General features: G+C 49.8%; 8 protein-coding genes across 8 annotated transcripts; 4 read left to right on the top strand and 4 right to left on the bottom strand.

Annotated features, from left to right (window-relative positions):
* Window positions 1-566: 566 nt before the first annotated feature.
* On the bottom strand, window positions 567-1,707 carry Triagg1_1512 (uncharacterized protein; the record flags this gene model as incomplete). Its single annotated transcript, XM_062895591.1, has 3 exons — window positions 567-1,081; window positions 1,246-1,528; window positions 1,684-1,707. 3 exons carry the CDS (start codon window positions 1,705-1,707, stop codon window positions 567-569), a joined length of 822 nt encoding a protein of 273 aa, XP_062759851.1.
* A 613-nt stretch (window positions 1,708-2,320) lies between these two features.
* Window positions 2,321-2,937, top strand: Triagg1_1511 (uncharacterized protein; the record flags this gene model as incomplete). The annotated part of the gene is made up of 2 exons (XM_062895590.1): window positions 2,321-2,341; window positions 2,419-2,937. 2 exons carry the CDS (start codon window positions 2,321-2,323, stop codon window positions 2,935-2,937), a joined length of 540 nt encoding a protein of 179 aa, XP_062759850.1.
* A 445-nt stretch (window positions 2,938-3,382) lies between these two features.
* On the bottom strand, window positions 3,383-4,370 carry Triagg1_1510 (uncharacterized protein; the record flags this gene model as incomplete). The annotated part of the gene is made up of 2 exons (XM_062895589.1): window positions 3,383-3,516; window positions 3,581-4,370. 2 exons carry the CDS (start codon window positions 4,368-4,370, stop codon window positions 3,383-3,385), a joined length of 924 nt encoding a protein of 307 aa, XP_062759849.1.
* A 1,813-nt stretch (window positions 4,371-6,183) lies between these two features.
* On the top strand, window positions 6,184-10,454 carry Triagg1_1509 (uncharacterized protein; the record flags this gene model as incomplete). The annotated part of the gene is made up of 3 exons (XM_062895587.1): window positions 6,184-7,127; window positions 7,183-8,677; window positions 8,736-10,454. 3 exons carry the CDS (start codon window positions 6,184-6,186, stop codon window positions 10,452-10,454), a joined length of 4,158 nt encoding a protein of 1,385 aa, XP_062759848.1.
* A 2,646-nt stretch (window positions 10,455-13,100) lies between these two features.
* Window positions 13,101-13,744, top strand: Triagg1_1508 (uncharacterized protein; the record flags this gene model as incomplete). The annotated part of the gene is made up of 4 exons (XM_062895586.1): window positions 13,101-13,248; window positions 13,306-13,425; window positions 13,502-13,547; window positions 13,687-13,744. The coding sequence occupies 4 exons, from the start codon at window positions 13,101-13,103 to the stop codon at window positions 13,742-13,744; spliced, it is 372 nt and encodes a 123-aa protein (XP_062759847.1).
* A 2,120-nt stretch (window positions 13,745-15,864) lies between these two features.
* Triagg1_1507 (uncharacterized protein) lies at window positions 15,865-16,803 on the bottom strand (the record flags this gene model as incomplete). Its single annotated transcript, XM_062895585.1, has 4 exons — window positions 15,865-15,945; window positions 15,989-16,167; window positions 16,228-16,274; window positions 16,334-16,803. 4 exons carry the CDS (start codon window positions 16,801-16,803, stop codon window positions 15,865-15,867), a joined length of 777 nt encoding a protein of 258 aa, XP_062759846.1.
* Window positions 16,804-17,865: 1,062 nt separating this feature from the next.
* Triagg1_1506 (uncharacterized protein) lies at window positions 17,866-18,438 on the top strand (the record flags this gene model as incomplete). The annotated part of the gene is made up of 2 exons (XM_062895584.1): window positions 17,866-18,027; window positions 18,115-18,438. The coding sequence occupies 2 exons, from the start codon at window positions 17,866-17,868 to the stop codon at window positions 18,436-18,438; spliced, it is 486 nt and encodes a 161-aa protein (XP_062759845.1).
* Window positions 18,439-18,704: 266 nt separating this feature from the next.
* Triagg1_1505 (uncharacterized protein) lies at window positions 18,705-19,825 on the bottom strand (the record flags this gene model as incomplete). The annotated part of the gene is made up of 2 exons (XM_062895583.1): window positions 18,705-19,403; window positions 19,460-19,825. 2 exons carry the CDS (start codon window positions 19,823-19,825, stop codon window positions 18,705-18,707), a joined length of 1,065 nt encoding a protein of 354 aa, XP_062759844.1.
* Between the last annotated feature and the right edge of the window lie 105 nt (window positions 19,826-19,930).

The raw sequence follows: 19,930 nt of genomic DNA, 5'->3' as shown, positions 1-19,930 counted from the left end.
TCGCCTGAGGTCTGGAGATATACGAGTACTTGAGTGTAAGCAATCGATCAGCCTGGCGCTTTGGCCCTTGGCACTCTGCCGTATGCCTAGCATGAGATGTCATGCGTACAGATGACTTCGTACATGTACAAGACGCCGCGGGAGACATCTCGCATGAACTGAAGCTGTTTCAGTGAGATTGAACTTGAGGACCGTGCTTCGGTATTCCCGCCTTGGGGTTGACGTTGTCGATCCTCCCCTGTGGCTTCCGCCGTTACAGCTTAGCAATACGCTGTTTCTGAATCCCTGCGCAGCATGAAACTGTCAACTGAGCTCGTTGCGATGATGCCCCGCTATCCTAGGGAAGATAGCTCGGGTAGTTTCAACTCTCAGGTGCCGGCTTATACAACCTCCTGGTGTTCTGGATTGATGAGATTTGTAGGAGATTGTGAGATAAGCTTAAAAGAACAAAGGAAGAGGAAGCAGAGAGTGGTGTCTTGGAGAGCTTGGCAGCAGAAAAGAAGTCGCTTTGCTCATTCATTCATTTTACTTGTTTATCCAAAATAGGTTGGCTGTGTTGCATCCTGTTACAGCATTCCCTTCTTGACCTCATCCTCTCTCTCTTCCCACAGCGTCTTGCCCGTGCAGGAGCAGACAGTCTTGTCGTTATCCCACATACCCGCGCTTCGCGCAATGACGCCGACTACAGTGTTGTCGTCGTTCTTGAGCGGCTGAGTCTCATCCTGTCTGGTGAGAACCATGGCATGGCCAATGACTTCCCAGATCTGAAAGGCGTGGTCCACAAACGCAGATCCGCGGCCGTCCTTGGATACCTGAACAATCCCAAGAGATCCCTTGGGCTCCTCCTTTTCGCCCCCAGCCCAGACCGGGCCAGTAGATTCAGCGCCGTCCTTGAGATCCCCATACTCACGAATAGTTGCCCGATACGTGCCGGGAGCAACGCCCCTTAATGTGAGATCGATCAATGTCCGGTCAGGGCTAACTTGGACCATTCTAGCGAGGCCTCTCACTTCCCGGCTGGTATCATCCTCGACGTGCTCCGTTTGGTCAGCAAACGTCTCCAAGATGCTCACAGCGGCGCCTGAATAAACAATGTTCGTGTTAGCCACCTGTTTCCTAGGCCAATCGATTGTTTTTTTTTTTTTTGGCGAAACATGTAAGGTACACTCCCCCGTGGAAAAGGGGGCCACTGTCACGGCAAAGCATGGAAGCGTAGGCCCAGCAGTCAAGATTTCTGAAACGTACTGTTGGAAGCGCCGGATCCGCGAAGGATGGCGTCTCTCCCCGTAGCTTGGATGGCCTCGACGATGGCCGAGGGTGCGACTGCGGCAGGGCCCGATGCGTTAGCAGATTGGCAGATGATGCCGTGAAGTGGCATGCTCATGATGCCATGCTCACCAGATCCCTCGACTGATACCAGCTGGTCCTTGAGGTTTCCCTCGACCTTGGAGATGCCATCGAGTTTGTAGAGAGAGTCTGAAACGGACTTGACGCAGCCGTCGCAGGATAGCGGGACGGCGAAGAGGGTCTGTTTGCCCAGTGTTTCATCAGCCTCTCAAACGCTCCGTGGACTGTGCACGTTTCTTTTTCTTTGTTTGTTTCGAGAAGAAGAGACAAAGACAAAGAAAAGAAAAGAAAAGAAAAAGAGAGAGACTCTTTCCAGAATCAAGACAGAAGCCATACCTGGAAGCTGTGCTTGACAGCCATGGTGCCTGGTTGGTTGACGGAACTGTCAGTCAGCACGCGGGGCAGTTCAAGTTGTAAACGAGCTGGAGTGAAGCTCGCCAAAGCGGCAATACGTACCGGGTGTCGGAGCACTACAGGTACCTGTAGGGCTGATAGAATGAGAAGCTCTGTATCGGTACGCTGAATAGCCAGCAAAGAGGCCAAATGAAGCTGCCAGAATCTTGGAAGACGCAGCGTTCCTAAGCGCCATTTATTTCAGGTCAAGTTCTGGACAAGTATTTCCTGGCGCAACGGAGCACCCAGTGCTTTGAAATCCACCGCAGTGATGCCATAACGCCGGGATTACACGGTCCCGTCCGGAGGGTGGAGCCGCAAACAGAGCTTCTGGATGGGAAATTTTAGCTTATCCAAAAAGAAACGATAACGGGGAAGAGGTCATGTGACCTGATATCGGTTGGATGAGTCAGCAATTGGATGTGCAAACTTTCGAGGGTCTATCGAGGTTCGTGATACTGCCCGCTTGTAGGTTGGTGAAGCGTCCACTCACGGTGACATTCTCACCGGTGCTTATCGCCTCGAGGCCTCAGTTCTTGCAGAGACTTGGAATTTCCTTTCTTTCTGCGAGCTACACAAGATGTCGCAGACCGTCGGCCTGGTAAGCCTTTCCAGCTTCTACAGCCAGCCAGCCAGCCAAATACTTGGGGTTTCTTCTTCTAACGATTGCTCCCACAGACGAGGCTCGCCTACTCTCGAGTATGGCACCAGGTTTCCGCCTCGACCCCTCACCCGACTCTCTCTACCCAGCCCAACGTCACTCCTCCTTCTCTCGGCCGTCTGGCGTCCCGAATTGCCGTCCTGCTCATGGGCAAGCACAAGCCCACCTTTGACCCTTCAACCGACTGCGGAGACTACGTTGTGGTGACGAATTGCGCCGCTCTACACACTACTGGCAACAAGAAATGGCGCAAAAACTACTACAGACACAACACACGGCCGGGTAGCCTCAGGACTGTGACAATGGATGTCCTCATGGAGAAGCACGGTGGCAGCGAGGTGCTGAGAAAGGCTGTTAGCGGCATGTTGCCCAAGAACAGGCTGCGGGACAAGAGACTGGCGAGGCTCAAGGCGTTTGAGGGCGAGGCACATCCGTACAAGCAGAATGTGATACGGTTTGGAGGAAAGGCTGTGGGGTCGGAAGGGTGGGATAAGATGGTGGAGGCGATACGGAACACGGATAAGGATAGGTTATGAGGCAGGAGAAGGGGGGAAATGATGATGATTATGATGGTAATCTTGTAAAGATTGGTGTTGCTACTTGTATTATATGTTTTGTGTGTTTGACGACTCTGGGATGAGCGATGTGGGTTGGAGGTCTCATAGGAAAGTAGAGGGTTGAGCTCGAGGGGGGAAATTGTAAAGTACATGTTACAAAACAAACACAAATCACGCAGCAGGTTTGAGATATAGTACGATGCAGCTACAAAGCAATACTTGTCAAAAATATGATCCAATTCAAAACAAAACGCTATAACCAAGCCATCTGCGCACGTTGTCGCAGCAGCTGTTCATGACTAAGGTATCATGATAATCCACCCATCTAATGTCCTTGATCCAACATTGTCGCAACCCAAGGCGCCATCATTCATTCAAACATGGAATTTATATCTCTTTTTTTTTGTGAATTTCTTGAATTATTTTACAGGTGCGAGTCACGGCCGGGAGCGGCGCCGCGGGCAACCTCGCATTTGATGAGGCCGTTGGGGTTTGACTGGGGGACGTAGACCTCGGCATCCTTGCCGGTGTTCTTGATGCCCTTGTGCCAGCTCAAGTCTGCAAGATTTAATGAGCAATTGCTATTTTCCGTATATATACCATATCAATGGGGAAAACTTACCGAGCTCGAAAAAGTGCTTGTTGGGCAGCGAGTAGGTGACCAGCTCCGTCTCCGGTACGGCCGCCAGGATCTGCTCGCACATCTTGTACATGGTGTTTTGCACACTGGCGCTCTCATCCTCGGCGAACCTCGTCAGGGTAATCTCGCGGGCCTGCTCCCACGCCGAATTGAACTTGGGCAGCGCCTCCCGGACGGCGGCAACATCTGCAAAGGCCTTCCACTTCCAGGTGGCATCAACATCGGTGGACAGGATGCGATCCCAGGTCTCGGGCAGAGTGGTGTACTCGTCCCGCACGAAGCCGTGGAATGCCGAGCCGGTGCTCTTGAGCACGGTCAGGCCCTCGATGCCGCTGTCGATGACGATGCCGCCCTTGCGGGTGACGCGGGCCTCGACGTTGCGCGTCTCCTGGCCGTCGCGCAGGAAGCTGTGAGGATGCGGTTTCCCGCGGACCTCCATGCGCGTCCAGCGGTGCGTGACGACCTTGACGTTGGCGGCGTGGATGTGGCTGTAGGTGTCGATGAAGTGGGAGCCGAGGATGGCGGCGAAGAGCTCCGGGGGGTTGACGGGGTTCAGCTTGGCGGTGATGAAGACGGTGTTCTTGATGGAGTCGGTGGCGACGACGACGCTGTTGTCGCCCTTTGTGTAGGAGACGTCGATGTCGCCCTCGAGGAGGCAGCTGACGGTCATTTCGGTGACGGTGTGGATGCCGGTGGCGGCGTCGCGGTCGGTCTTGAGCACGCGGACGTTGTCCTTGCCGTAGCGGGCGGCGGAGACGTGAGCGGTGGCCATGATTGAGATGAATTGAGTTGTTTGTGTGTGAATGTGAAGGTTGAAGCTGGTGATGTTTTTTTGTGGTTTGTTCGGGTGTCACTCGGGAGGAGGGGAGAGAGATCAGTGGAGGAGAGGGGAGGCTGTCACGGAGGATCAACAACGTCAACTATCAACACACTCAGCAATGAAGCTAGAGAAAGATGGATGCAAGTTGTGGTCTACAGCAGCGTGGCCTGAATATATATAGTATCACATGCCCGTTGGTTACATGTGCAACCCGGAGGACAGCATGAGATGATTCCATATCCACTTTCCTATCTGACACGCGCAGAAAGGTAGCTATCGGACATCGCCTCACATTGACTTTGGAACAATAAGCAGGCAAACAAAGTCCCCCGATCGACCATGCATGGCACCGGCTCGACTTTCCCGCAAGCGGCATCAGCGGCAAAAAGGGTGCAAAGCCTTTTTTTCGGGGCCATGGCGAGCAAGATGAGAGCACAAGACAACAAGCCTCCCAACTTTTGTTCGCTGGTGGGGTTGCGACACAAGAGCCCCGGAGCCCGCCGAATCCCAGACGCGGAGCCCCGGAGGCCCCAGGCAGCTGGATCCTGGTGGAAAGGCTTGGGTCGGGATCCGGGCTTTTTTGGTGCTGAGGAGATGGGCCGATGTTTTATGGAGGTACTTTGATGTTGGTGGTGCAGTTGGTGGGAAGGGGATGTATTTTGAATGACCTGATGGGAAGCATATTTGATGCCGAATCGAATGAGGGTTGTAGATATGGATGAATGGCTGGCTATCTGAGATGCTGGGGGAATCTACATGTCAAGATAAGCAAGGACTAATGTGAATTAGTCGTAGTGAATGTGAGCTTGCCAGTCGTTGGTAAGTTTGCCTCCCTTGTGATTTCATTAGATGGGCCTTGAACCAAGTGGGAAATCATGGATATTAGGGTTGTGTAGACAGACCCGTCGGCCACGGCTTGATGCCATCATGGATGCGATCGGGCTATTGCGCCCCGACATTTGGTCATTGACGTTACCATAGACGGGCTTTAGCTTGGGTTGCATTGATATCGGCCTGAAAGAATTAGCATTGCTATTACCTGTACATGGCAGATCCTTTCTTCTTCTTTCTTTATGCACTCTGTACATGGTATTTCGAAGAGTCCAAGTTCTAAATCGCCGACGATAGGGTAGATGTTCGCGCAGTAGAAATAGACAAGCAGGTACTTGCACTTTGCTGGCGAAATGGCCTACAGCGCCTGTACTGCTGTGCCACAGCTCTGCTGCTACAGTTAGTACTCGTACAGCCACCAAACCTCATTCACCCAGCCATGCGTGGATGCTTTCATCCCGGCCTTTGTGAAATCCTGACGGCTGGTAACGCTTCATCCAGTCCATCTGCCTCGTGCTCGATTTGCTGTGTCGCGGGCTCAGCCTCGTCCCCTCGCATGTCTTGACCAGCTTCGCAGCCGCGCCCGTCGAATCTGCGCAATTCGCTGTGCTCAGATTTTCGCTCGGCCTTGTGTCTTTTAGCTTGTCCTTCCCGCCGCGCCAAGTTTCCACCGCTCAGATCTGCGATCTACCCAGCGTTCCATTCGTTGTCCGCCAATAAGCACAGCTGCCCGTCCAGTTTCATGTGCTTTCGAGCCGGACGAGTCGACAATCCGAATCACAATCTTCTCCGACACTGCCTGGACACAGCGCGAGCGAGAACGAACGAACACGGATCCCCCGAACCCAGAGTCGCTGACACTCCTGGCCGCATAAACATACGAATGCTGAGGGCATAGTCCCTCCCCCCCCCTCGGTGGGCGTCGCCTGTCGCCATGCTGGCCAGCTCCTCGTCCAGCCAGAAGGGGTTTGCCACGTCCGGCCGGCCCTCGCAGAGCCTCGAGCGGTCCGACGTGCAGACCATCGGCCGGACCAGCATCGATCGCGAGGGCACTGGGCTGCAGATTCCCAATGGCGGGGCTTCCAGGAACCTATCGGCTTCGGCCGCCTCGTATGCTCCGCGAGCCAGCAGCCTCAATCCTGGCGCCGGCCCCGGCAGCTTCTCCTCCGAGCTGCGCAGCCAGATGATCCCCATCCGCTCAGGCAGCCGGACCGACGCGGGGCCTGTCTACCCAAGCAGCTTCGTGGACAAGGTCGAGGATGGCGAGATTGCCGAGCAGAATCTCTCAGCGTTGCGGGACAAGCTCAGCAGAGAAATGAAGATCAAGGAGGGCAGCGAAAACATGCTCGAGGCTCTCAACCTCAAGAAGCCAAAGCAGACAAAGGAGCAGCGCCAGAGGGTCGAGGCCGAGCTGACCGCCAGCCATTCGCGCATCAAGGTGCTGAAGCAGCAGATCTCGGATGCCCAGGCCACCAGAGCGGCACCGCCCAGCACGCCTCCCAGGACCAGAGCCCAGCAAGATGTTGCTCTCCATCGCTCACCGCATAGCGTCCGATCGGGCCCCGGCTCAGACGTCGAAGAATCTACCGAGAACCCAACATTTACCCTTGCCGAGCTCCTCCAAGCGCTGGAAGTTGGGGGGATGACGCCCGACTACTATGTGACTCGGGCGAATCTTCTGGTCGACCTGTTCAAGCGACATCCCACCCTGAAATACGACCTGGTGTGGTCGGTCTTTGGCCTCCGCATGCAGATGATGCTCCTCAGCGAAAGCCGAGAGGTTGTCGCGGCTGGCTATCGTGCGACCAGATATGCGATTTCGGATCGAAACTCTCTTAAGAAGATTAGGAGCTTGAATACCGACTTTCTAGTCATACGGTGGGCTTTCCAGAGTTTCGGGTATTTGGTGGAAATCAAGCTAACGTGCTTTTAGGTCATTGAACAACTATCGAAAGGCAGATGTCGAAAGAGAGCAGGCTCTCAAGTTTGTCCGAGCATTTCTTGACGTTAAAGACGGAGTTAAAGAGATCTCGCGTGCTGTTGTACGGACCATTGTAGCCGTTGCCGAGTACGGTGATGATCGGTCTGGATCAGCCCAGCCCATTGAACAAAACACAGATCGCCTACGGCCAATCTGCATCGAAACCTTGGCGGAGATTATGGTACGAGATCCCCGTCTGATCCTGGCGTCAGGTGGTCTTGGCCCGCTCTCTGAGGCTCTCTCCGAGGGAACTTACAAGGCCCCGGAGAGTCTGACGGCTGCCTTCCTCTATCTCCTGGACACGCCGCAAAGACGAAAATACATCCAACCGGGGTATGGTCTGGACGTGGTCTTCAACGCCTTTACAAGCCAGCTTGCTGGCAGCGAAGTCGTGCTGAAGCAGAACTGCAAAGCCATTTCCGTTGCTATGCGATCATGGTCTGGCCTCATGACGCTCTGCATGTACGACTTTCGGTCTATTCGATCTCTTATCATGAGTGTATCTCTCCCCAGTCCTGCCGTCCGAGAAACGATTTTGGACTTGCTCTTCTCACTCCTTCGCATTAAACCCCCTGCCTGGGCCGTGTCCTTTTTGGCAGGACGGAGGCTGACTACCTACGGAAGGGTGAACAGCCTGAACTTGAAAGCTGAGAGTAAAGATAGAGGGTATCTAGAAGAAGATATGGGAGAGCAAAACTTTGTGGACCATTACACGGCGCTCATCTTGGCGGTTCTCATCAGATCCGGACTCATCCAGACTCTGCTACATGTTGCGCGCTCCGAGAATGACACCATGCTTAAGCGCAAGACGACGCTGTTGATCGGCGAGGCGCTGAAGCTGGCGGCAAGGCTGCTTCCTCCCTCATGGAGCGCAGAGATACAACTCTTGCCGGAACTCTTTTCGGCGGCGGCCAAGTTTGGTGACCACCAGTCCTATATTGCGTCGGGCATTGTGTACCAGATGAGCAGCATCAACCGCACATTATACCGGAGCGCGCCGGCCGACTCCTTGGCTGGCATTCTACCATCGAGTGATAGCATGAATGATCTGGCCCTCCTTGATGATCAACGCAAGGCGGGTTCTACGGTGGCATTTGATGATGCCACATTCCGACAGCTTCTCATCGACACTGGCGTACTCAACAGCTCCAACTATTCCAAATGGAACTGGGAGAATATTATCAAGGTTATTGACGGTCCTCTGCAAGTCGGCAAGAGACTTGAAGAGGCCATCAAGGCTTCCAAATTCATGAAGAGAATCATGAGCTTTTACAGACCGTTCAAGTACAAGTTTGCCGACGTCCGAAATACACGAAACGCACAAAAGTACGTCAGGGCTGGATGTGCTCTGGTGCACTCCCTGTTACAATCGCCAGAGGGAGTCAGATTCTTGGCAGATAGCAAGCTGCTGAGGCAGATTGCGGAATGTCTGGCTCAGTGCGATCCGGTAAGCTTCATCTAAACAAGACCACTTGATAGTTTCTATGCTGACGTTTGGGCGACAGACTAGTGGATTAACCGCACAATATCCCATGTTTTCTAAGGACAGGCTAACGGATACCCTCTGCGCTGGTTACTTTCCGATGCTTGGAGTGCTTACTGGCGATCCAAAGGGGCTGGCCATGCTGGAGAGGTGGCGCATGTTCAACATGATGTACCATATTTACGAGCTGACCCAGCGCCCTGATCTTGTCAAGCTTCTTCTCTCTAGTTTTGACTATAGTCTTCAGGGCCACCACCGCATCTTGCTTTCGAAAGCGCTGACGGCGGGTACGAAAGAGATCCGAATACACGCCACAAATACACTTCGGAAATGCACTCTTCGGAGGGTACCGTCCATTGACGGCCGGGGCGAAGTGAGCGACTCGAAGTGGGCCATCCAACTATTAGTCACCCAGCTATACGATCCGGAGATTGAGGTTTGCTCTACCGCGGTCAAGATACTGGAGAAGGCCTGTAACAGAAAGGCTTACTTGGCGTACATTGTCGAATGTCGTCCGGCCCTGGATCATCTTGGCGAGATTGGAGCACCTCTCTTGCTACGATTCCTGTCCACATCCATTGGTTATCACTACCTAGATGGACTTGATTATATCAGCAACGAAATGGACGATTGGTTTCTGGGAAGAAACGATTCGTATGTCGGCCTTATCGAGGCTAGCTTGGCCAAGGCATTCTTGACGGATACGGACGAACAACATCACCGCCTCAGCGTGTTTGAGGAACATGAGGCGGAAACCGATTATCATGACAGCCATATACCGCCCCATTTCTACAGGGAGCTGACGAGAACCCAAGAGGGTTGCAGGCTGCTCAGTGACAAGGGCCATTTTGACGAGTTTGCCAATACAATTCGTGAACATGGCATGCAATCTGAGGACCCCGAGCTGATTACAAAGGTCAAGGGCTGCCTCTGGGCTGTGGGCAACGTGGGATCCATGGAGCTTGGTGCCCCATTCCTGGAGTCTACCGACATGGTTGAGCAGATTATCAAAATTGCAACACAACACGAGGTGATGAGTCTGCGTGGAACGGCCTTTTTCGTGCTCGGTCTCATTTCTCGATCGACACATGGTCTGGAAATTCTGTCTGAACACGGATGGGAAGCAAATACTACGCTCATGGGCACTTCTCTTGGTTTTTGTATCCCGTTTAACCTGTCGGCGCTGTTTTCACTCTCGCCGTGGCATCATGAGACGGCTGCTTCTATAACACTACCAGAGTCACAATGCACTATAAAGGAGCAGCCTCCACCTAGACCTGCTCGGCCACCGCTGGAGTTGTCGGAAATGCCACCCCTTCTCAACGACAGTGCCATTAGCGAGCGCATACTAGAGCTTATAGTAGACCTTGGGAACACTGTCCTATACCGGAAAGCAGTCACCGAGCTGCAGAAAATTAAAGCTCGCAAGCCAATGGCTTTCCGCAGCGCAGAATTCTTCAAGACGGTCATGGGGCTGATGGAGTGGAATCACTACCGACTCGGCGTCCGTAGAATGGTGATTGACCTGTTTGAAAAGACTGTCATGCGACAAATCGTATTTGAGGAAGAGGAGAGCGATAGCAGCGAGGAGGATGAGAGCAGTCAAGTGGAGGCGGATGATAGTCTTAGCTCTGGAGACGGAGACGACAGGGATGATAGGACGGAGAGGCAGAGGAGTATAAGTGAGCCTGCTGAGCCGCCGCTGGATTTGCTGCCGGCACCGTTGAGAGTACGACGGTGAAGAGAAGTTGGGGTTGTCGATTTATAACGAGTTGAGCCCCGGGAGGGCCAATTGGAGGAAGGGTATGCTTGAATGATGATGAGGAAGCAGGTTTGGTTTCAACGATTTGGAATGTCGATGCATTTGCCCTTTTGCTCTCAGATATATGCACACATTTACACACACACACACACACACACACACACACACACACACAACACGTTCACACATGCTCACACACATATATTATCTGTTTTTGAAGCGGCGAGAGTGTAGCTTTTGTTTATTCGGCGCGAAAAAGGGAAGGGGGTTCATTTTCATTCTGGCGCTGGGGGAGGGAAGGCGGAGGGGCTTTGGTAGGAAGCTTTTTAGGGGAGTGAGGACGGGGCGGTCTTTATTTTTTTGAGACTTTGATTTGCATTTTCCTTTTTTTGTGATTTGTGTGAGAGATTTTTAGCTTTGGGTTTTTGCTTGGCAATTAGATTTGAAATGGACAGGCTTGTGTGAAACTGAAGATGATTGTGCTGTGATGACTCTCTTGCGGTCGTGTATGGGGGTTATGTTAGAGTATTATGTGTTTTGTGAGGAGATGAGTTTGATTCAGATGAGAGAATTGGTCTCTACTGGTCTTCAACTATGTCTGGGGAGAAACTGGGGTATAGCTGTGCTTATTCTCAACGTTGGATCGGGGAATGCAGGACGAAGTAGGGATGACTCTGTTCGCATCCGACGGGATAAATGCCGCCAGTTTGCGGGTTACTCTTTATTTTGATATGGAATATCGATGTAGCTAGGATGGATTTCACGTTGTGCGTATTTCCATCAATTAGGATTCATCGAGCGGCTAAACAGTTGACTCCAAGTTGTATAATAAAGCATTGTATCGGGTAGGGAGTGACTGACGGGGAGTATCGTTCTACTACAAGGTATCATCTTTGTTAAGCTTTTTAGTTTATATGGAATCATCTTTATTAAGCTTTTCATTTCACTAGGAATCTTCGGGACATCGGCACACTATTTCATCCTGCGGAGCTTATTAACGATGACCTATGAAGACGGCTTCCTCATTAGCAATAGCAGCAAACAACAGAAGACATCTGACCCAAAAAAGGTAATTGGTATCAACTATGGTTGGCTGTTCTCGGGGCTTAAGATACAGTTCGTATCCATTATCTGTATGTGGCAGCCATTGGGCTGACGAGTACTATCACGAGGAGACCTTGCATAGTCGCTTTCAGACTGTATAAACTCATGCGCTGTTTGGTGCGAAAATAATAACCAGACTAGGTAGGTGACCTTCCCCTGGCCTCTCTATTTCTTGTCAGCAATATAATTCTCAGTTTCTAACCAAACTCGATAGGTCTAATAGAATGTCATAACCTTATTTGCTATTAGCCTAATGGTATACAAGCCTGATCAAGCCGTATGAGGAATCAGTCGAGCTGGGTAGATTATCAGCACACAAATTTAGATATTGCACACACAAAATGGCGACATCCTTGCTCTATAGTGTACGCACGTATTCATTTTGTGGTCTCTACTCTGATACTCACTTGCCGGCGGGAATCTGGGGTTAGCCCAACTAACACCTCATCCGAATGAACTACTACTACTACTACTTAAGCGAATGTGTATTTCTAGCTAATCCATGTTTTGAGAGATAGGCTGGTATTTATTAACTGATACCAGTATGGTGTAGTTGGTGAATGCAAGTATGAGATATACAGAGTATAAGAGTTCACCGCCGGCTTTCGTTATTCCATACTTTTATCCCGTACAAAGTAGTTTGACGGGATTTGGAATATCCTCGACAGGGCTCGAATAAATGTTGACTACATGACTGATTTATCGTACTGGCTAATTCATCAGTAAGCGTCGTGGCCAGGTACGGAGCAGTGTCAGTGTAATACGAATAGTATGCTGCAATCTCCTTAGCGAGAACAGACTACGGCAAGTAAGCAGCTGGACTATAACTCTTCTGTAACACATCTCTCTCAGTCAACGCGATTGGCGCCATAGCCGTTCGGCCGGGGTTATACGCAATAGTTTCAGGAAAGTAGAATGGGTTTTCTGTTATACTTGCTATAGAAGATGTTGGCAAATAGCTTGTTGTACGGTAAGTTGATAGGTTTTGGCAAGAGAGAAGGACGCTATACGATATGAGCGGACCTATACATAGAGCTACTCGGAACCATACATAGAGCTGCTCAGAAAGAACATGGCCATATCTCAATCCTTGTATGCTGCATTCAAGATGTCATTGACTGGCCATGTCAAATGTGCACGACCCCGGAAACACGAGCTCGACGTCGGACTCCGTTCACAGCCTGAATGGTTATGTCAGATAGTATCCCAGATAGTAACTCAGATAATAACCCAGATAATAGTCCGGATAATAGGCCAGATATTTGCCTAGATGATTGTGCTAGCTCATTCATCATCTTCTCAAGTTCCTCGACCCCTCGACATAGACCAAAAAAGGGGTGTATCTGCTAGAGTGGTTGGCCAGGAACCCTGCGATATACAACATATCACGTTCCACACCACTAGGACCATGTCGATTCGGTTTATGGAGAGGCAGCAGGACGTATATATAAGACACGTTCTTCTCTGTTATTTCGAATCCGTCTTCAGAGTACCCAAAGCACCAATACAATCACCAACATCATGCATTCCAACACCGCCGTTACCATCCTGATCGCCCTCGCTGGCATCGGCTCCGTCTCTGCAGAGGGCATCAACTGCGAAGGCGCAGCTGGTTGCAGTTTTGCAGGCACTGGGATTGCAAAGCAGCTCCAGACATACATCGACTCCGGTTTGTTCTTCTCGATCCTAGTGCTATGTAGTTCTGTACTAACCAAGTGGTGCACAGCGAGCGACAGTACTTGGTTCAACAATGGACAGCAAATCGCCTGCTCCAACGGCATTTGTGCATTCTTTCAAGGAACTGGCGGAGGCTGGGGGAGCGATGCTAAGAGATTGGCTGCCGATAGTACGTCATGTTTTCCTTGGGTGATCAAGCGCCCCATGTATATCTGAAGGACCTGGATTGTACTGGGCTTGTCTAGGCTGCGTAGACAAGGTGCTGACGAATGAACTAGTTGTTGGCCACGGGTGCGGAGTCTGTGGAAGTGCTCCTTTTTATTATCCTAACCCCAATGACATCTCGACGTATGGGGAGCTGACATTTAATGCTGTTACATTTGACTGCGGCCGTTGTTTATGCTCTGACCCGAACTGCTCTGATCCATAGAGGCTTGGAAATTTCGGAGCGGTTGACAGGTCGTCTCTTGGATATTGTTATGGTCTGAATCGACAGAGATGCGTACTTTGTGAAAAGTACGTACGAGTCAGCCAATTGATGCTCCAGAAGGACTGTGAGAATAAGCTTCATTTTCACGGCTATAAGTGGAAAGTTCTGAGTAGGAAGAAGGAAATGACTGGGTATACGAGTTTAATTCAAATCGCTCCTTAATTAGTTTTAGATCGCCAGTTGATCGTTCATTTTATATATTATCATACCTGCTTGATGCTACTTCCTGTCCAATGAGTACTATATATGAATTTCTCATTCCTCTTATAATGTGATAAACGATTTTCAGAATATAAGATAACTGATAAACATGACAATGAGAAACCTTTCATGTATGCTTAGAGTTGGATTGGACATATCAGATAATCTACTCGATTATTGAAGCACCTGATACTGGCAAGTGTAACCCTCTATTATGCCTACTTATCCCACGAGTATCTGTAAATGCTTTTTGAATTGCCACAGGATCGCGTTCCTGGTGGTGACTCTGGATATGGCCTTAAGGTCAAATGTAGATGCTTGAAAGCAAAGAGTCACTTGTAACGAACCGGGTCCTCTATGGCAGTATGGTTACATTAGCTGTATCCAAAGACAAACCTCTGGGCTCCAGGTCTATATTGGTGGATCAATCGGATCGGTTACCGGCGTTCTCTGTATTGGTCACACAGCTACTGGGTGTGGCATCTGAAATAAAGCTGATTGCCATGTCAAAAACTGGCTATCAAATTTGTCTGAATGATCGTAATAACGTAAGCTTATATACTAAGTTGAGTGGGCATCCTCGATATACTCGATCATCGAGTCCATTAAGTGTAGTCGATGTCCTTGACGGTCGATCTCGTCGAATAGTAGACAGAGGTTTGATAAAGAGATGTCCCATTACACCGTAGACCAAGGGAGGATGAATGATATCTCCAGATACACTTATATTAGGAATATTAACCGCAAAAACTTATTGAGAATCGAATTATGCCTGTGATGTTACGACAAGTTTGAATTGGGCGGAGACTATTTCTGGTATTGAAAGTATGGGCTTCTGGCGTAACGCCTACTAGGGGATGCTGTTCAAACAGTGTGTTGTAGTTCAACTGCATTCAATTTTGGGTGTGCTTACGTCCATTGATCAACACTCATACTTCCGGAATAATTCCAATAAGAGAATGCAACGAGATAAAAAGGGTAGACATTGTTCTTTCAATATATGCTGCAGGTGTTTACCAGGATTGCATTCTAGATCATCAATGTGGCTGGTTGATACGTAACGGATGTTGTATGAAGTTGTGTGTGTAAGTGACCCATGAGAGTAGCCAACTTTTTGACTCAAAGACGTATAATGAAGCACTGTATTGACTATGGAGGAACTGCAGGGAACCACTTGAGTTTTTATTATAGTTTCAGAGGCATTAGACCGTTATTTCATCCTACGGAGCTCGTTGAGTCTGGTCTACAAAGAAGGTCGTGAGGGCGCCCCTCTCACCCGCATTGCAGCACCCAACTACAAAAGACAGAATAACACACAACAGCGTCAATTTAATAGCAAAAAATGCAAAAAAGAAACAACATACAACAGCCGGTGTTCGCTAATGGTCACCCACTTAACTACTAATCTGCCGGTTAGTGGCTTGTCTCTGGGGGAGCAGACGGGACCCCGAATTTTCCACTACCTATGGTCGTATGTGCAGTGAGAGGCACCTAATACAATTGATTAGCAGAAGTATAACTCGATTTCTTTTCCGCTAGAATATATAAGTAAATAATAGGTATCGGGTGAGAGTATAATACTCCCGAAACATTTTGCTGCATCATTCTTACTTTATACTCTGTTGTCCCTTTTAATTCACCAAGACAAGAAACTCACCTAACTTAAACTTATAATTAAGTATATCTTTGTCGATTTGTGTAGTGCGGGTAGCAAGCGCAAGATTATGGAGGTACTGAATTGACGACCAGATGAGTTAAATACACACTATAATTGTAAGGTATCTAATATTATGATAAAACACAAAGGATTATCAATAAAGAAACCATTCAAGGACCTCCTCACTCTCATCATCGGAGTAACGCGTCCCTTCACCATGACGGTAGATTAATAATTCAAACTCATCCAGTCATCCTCCTTCACGACCAGCAATTAGGTGGTTCATACTCGGTGACCAAAACTTCTCCAGAGCCACCAACCGCTGCCTGCCAGGCAAGTCCCTGCCAAGATGTAGTACAGCCAGATGGTGAGAGAGCGTTTTACCATGTTCAGAAATATTTGTTCAGCGTTTTCGGCATCATTAGCTTTGGGGAACGGTTCGTTTGGGATAGGGCAGTCGAGGATCTTGCATAATGGCGCCCATCCGTCCTCCAGTCGTACAATGTGAAGTCGATCCTTGGGGACACTGTCGATTACTGATTGCATATGGCGTTCCATTGATTCTAAGTCGTTGTCAGTATACATTTCTTGTGTTCGAAAGAAGGCTAATGCTGCAGTGTTACCGGGATTTGGGATCTTGCCAGAGGTTGGATTGTAGGACTCTCGTTCCCTATATCATGTTAGTATTCTCAATACCTATATTTGTGAATACCGAGCACTCAGTCATACATCGCAGCCATGCCGTCGATAACGCCTATGCTCCATCTCCAACCGGGAACCGGCCAGAATAGCATGGACAGAAATTTGGTCTGTGCATTACTTGCGACGGCCCCCATACTCCTCCACCAGGTTTCTGGATCTCTCTTTACATAAATCACCTGCGCATCGGGATACAGCTCGCATAATTCAGGCACGAAACTGAAAAAGGGAATGTCGCTTGTAACAACAAACCCCTCTGTAAGCTCTTTCAACAGCTGTAGCACGTGGGGTTTATCGTGTCGATACTTGTAGAGCTCGTAGCATTTCCTGTTATACTCATCTTCACGAGCTAGCCCATGAGATCCTCCATGGAGACCTTGGCCGTTGAGCAGCTTCTCACAAGCAAGGACGAGTGTGGTTGTGCCCGTTCGAGGATAGCCGGCGCCAATGACCTTGACTCTCCGGCTACGATCGACTGGCTTTGAACCATTGGCGCCCATTTTCAATGGCTCAGGTAGTCAGAGCCTTGGAAGACTTGCAGTTAAATATAGAGGTTGTAATGATAATCAAGATGTGAGGGTCGATATGCCATGACACTTGGGTCGCAGTTACATGTATATATAAGTATGAAGAGCAGTGGTAATTGTACTTTTCAAAGCAATGGAGCAGCACGGCCCGCTTATGAGGCCCCCTAGGGGTACATGTAGATAGAAAACAGCGGTGCCATTCCCATACCAGTGTATCCATTTCACCGCAAGTCCGCTTAAACGTACAAGCAACTTCCCGCTCCCTATAATCTGACTGTAGTAAGAAACACTGTGAGTGATGAGGAATCGGCAATGCTTCATGACTAAGGGTTATAAATTGAGCGCCTTTTGTAAGATCTACAAGTAGCGGAAAATCTACGAGCAGGTAAGCTTCCGATTTGTAGGTACCTAAATGCCCAAAGAGGCATTTGCACAGAAAGAAAGAACCAATCATATCATAAGACTATCATAAAATTAGGTGAGGAACGCAATCCGTTTTGCTGACTGATGATTTCATTTCGCACACAATGCCTTGCTTCTCCATCACCGGATTCTTGCCCCAACGTGAACGGTCTAATCATCATCGACAACCGCCTGGCCCATTCCACAAGCTACGTGGCGCGGGGGTTGGCTGGCTGCCAAAAACGAAATCATGCGACTCCCAACTTTGGAGTCTTGGGACGCCAAAAACAGAAGACATGTAACACCAAAGAAGCTCTTGACGGGACCCCGAATTTTCCACTACCTAGTCGTATGTGTTCTGATAAGGAGCTTGGTGTTGAAGCTTAATTTGCTGGGTTGTTTATGGGGTAGCCGATGGCCCGATGATATAGCCAACCAGGATCTTATAAAACCGCCTTGTTTCCACTTGAAATTAGTGCTTACCGGCCGGAAACTCGGCATATCCATGGATATATATCGTATAGGTGGTGAGGTGAGAAAAAGCCACTTGTTCACGCGCCTTTCTGAGGTCTGACCGTTTTTATCAAGCCATATTTCTCCGAGATTTTATAATTCCATCTCAAAAATTCAGGTATGGAATCTTCGTCACTCACTGCTACGGATGCAGATAAGCGAGAAGTTGTCGACCTATGCGTTCGACTTCTCGAGACCTTGAAGCTGGGCGGTGCAGCAGGACGAGATCAATTTCTGGCTACTCTCGCCCCGTATGGAACTGCGTGCCACGCTCGAGCTATGGTAGGGACTTGATTCACTTCGTAATGACATTGCGAGACCATCTCCGCGCCCGAAACTACAACATACTCACAACTGTAAATGCAACAGTTAAACAAGGGCTTTGAACATGAGCAATTCCCGCACGGGTTTGCAGACCGCATGCCGTGGGACTCGATCGAGGATGGCGAGCTTGAAGAAGGGCTTGATGGCAGGCCTACGGTGTTAATTGACCACGACCTTGCCATGGTTTGGACGCCCTACTGGTTCACGCGCAATGGTGCTCTCACCCACCTGGGGACGAATTGCTTTACTCTTATCAAAGCGGCCTGGGATGAAAGCTTGCCGCAGAAGGTGGAGTGGAAGATTTGCGGCCTAACTGACACTGCCCGACCTCCGACAGAGGAAGATAGGAAACGGCTTGGGAAAGAGTAGAGAGAGTTAGTAATTCAAGCCCTTTCAAATGCATGTAAATTGTGATAGGCATGGGCTTCCCATTTGAAACATATTTTCCCCAGCTCAGATAGTTAAACCCCATGGTTACAATTCCGAGTTGGAGTCGCAATTACTCGGACCTGGGATCTGCTGCGTACATACTGTATGTATGATAGGTACCTTACCTACATGTAAGTTGGGCTGAGGCAACCCAGCATCTCATAACAGCCGCCATCCAGGGTCTGTCTACCTTGACGCCTGTATCTCTAAAGAGAGCCCTCAGCGACTACCAAGCTGCGCGGCTCAAGGCCTCCCTTGTGGGTATAAACGCCTTGCAAGTCTCCGACGGAGCGCCGAAGAATCCATTCTTCGGCTCGAATCTCCGGATCGCTCGTCTCACTGACAGGCTGCCCGTCGATTAGACCACCTTTTAGCCTTCTGAGGACAACACTATCCTCTGGCCGTGAAAAGTACACAAGGCTGTGTCTGCTTAGGCCATCTTGGGGTGGCAACGGAGGAACAACGCGATGTATGTTTGATCGCAGCAGGCCAGCCGTAAACTTGACGAGCGCATCGCCGAGATTCACCACGGCTGAGCCGGGTACGGGCCGAACGTAAACCCAGTCTTGTGTGTCCGGCAGGCGGATCTGCAGCCCAGCTAACCAGTTGAACAAGATGGTGAGCGTTCCAAAGTCTGTATGCTCACTCCGGCGTGCGGCTTCTTCCGAGTATGACTGGATTCCGCTTTTGTTGAATCGAATGTGATCACCAGACCGCTCGGTTATGCGATGGAGTCTGGCAATCATGCTAGAAGGTACTTGGAGATGCCTCTCGAGATGTACGATCAAGAGGTCGATGACCGCTCGGCAACTATAGACATACTCGCGAAGCAACTCCCAGTGTTGCTTTATCAGATCGGGACACGGCAGCGGCTCACAATTCCCAACAATGTCATCTTTGCGCATCTGAATTTGCGGTCAGTGCCATTTTCTAGGACGCTGGTAGACTTGAGCGATCTTACATTATATAGCTCGTTCCGATCACGCGTGCCGTCTTCTCTCATGGGGCCTATCTCGCTGTGACGATAGCCGAAGAAGGGATGCAACTTTTCACGGGCAAATTGATCCTTTTCTGCGAATGGCAAATCGTCAAACTTCTTTTGGAGAGCATTGAGCTCCTCTGCTAGTAAAACCATCTTTTCGCCCAAAGAAGAACCATACATTTTTAAGTAGAAGAAACCCAACTCTTTTGACGCTTTGAAAAGAGCTTCTGAGGCGGCGCCATCATCCGCTTCCAACTCGGCGAGTGAGATGGAGACCAGGGGGGCAGTTACCACGCCATCAGGGAAGGGCGGGTACAGATGATGCGATGTATTAGCTGGGGCCATGGGGAGGTCGTTTTCGATGGTTGCTGTAAACGGTGCTCTTTGTTGACCAAGATGAGTGTATTGTGCGATATAAGATGGAAGCTGAAAGTTGCACCCACCAGAATT

This window comes from Trichoderma aggressivum, assembly GCF_033847375.1.
Source record: "Trichoderma aggressivum f. europaeum strain CBS 100526 chromosome Unknown scaffold_003, whole genome shotgun sequence".
Classification (NCBI taxonomy): domain Eukaryota; kingdom Fungi; phylum Ascomycota; class Sordariomycetes; order Hypocreales; family Hypocreaceae; genus Trichoderma; species Trichoderma aggressivum.
Note: the sequence above shows the minus strand (reverse complement) of the source record. Positions and strands in the feature narration are given on the sequence as shown.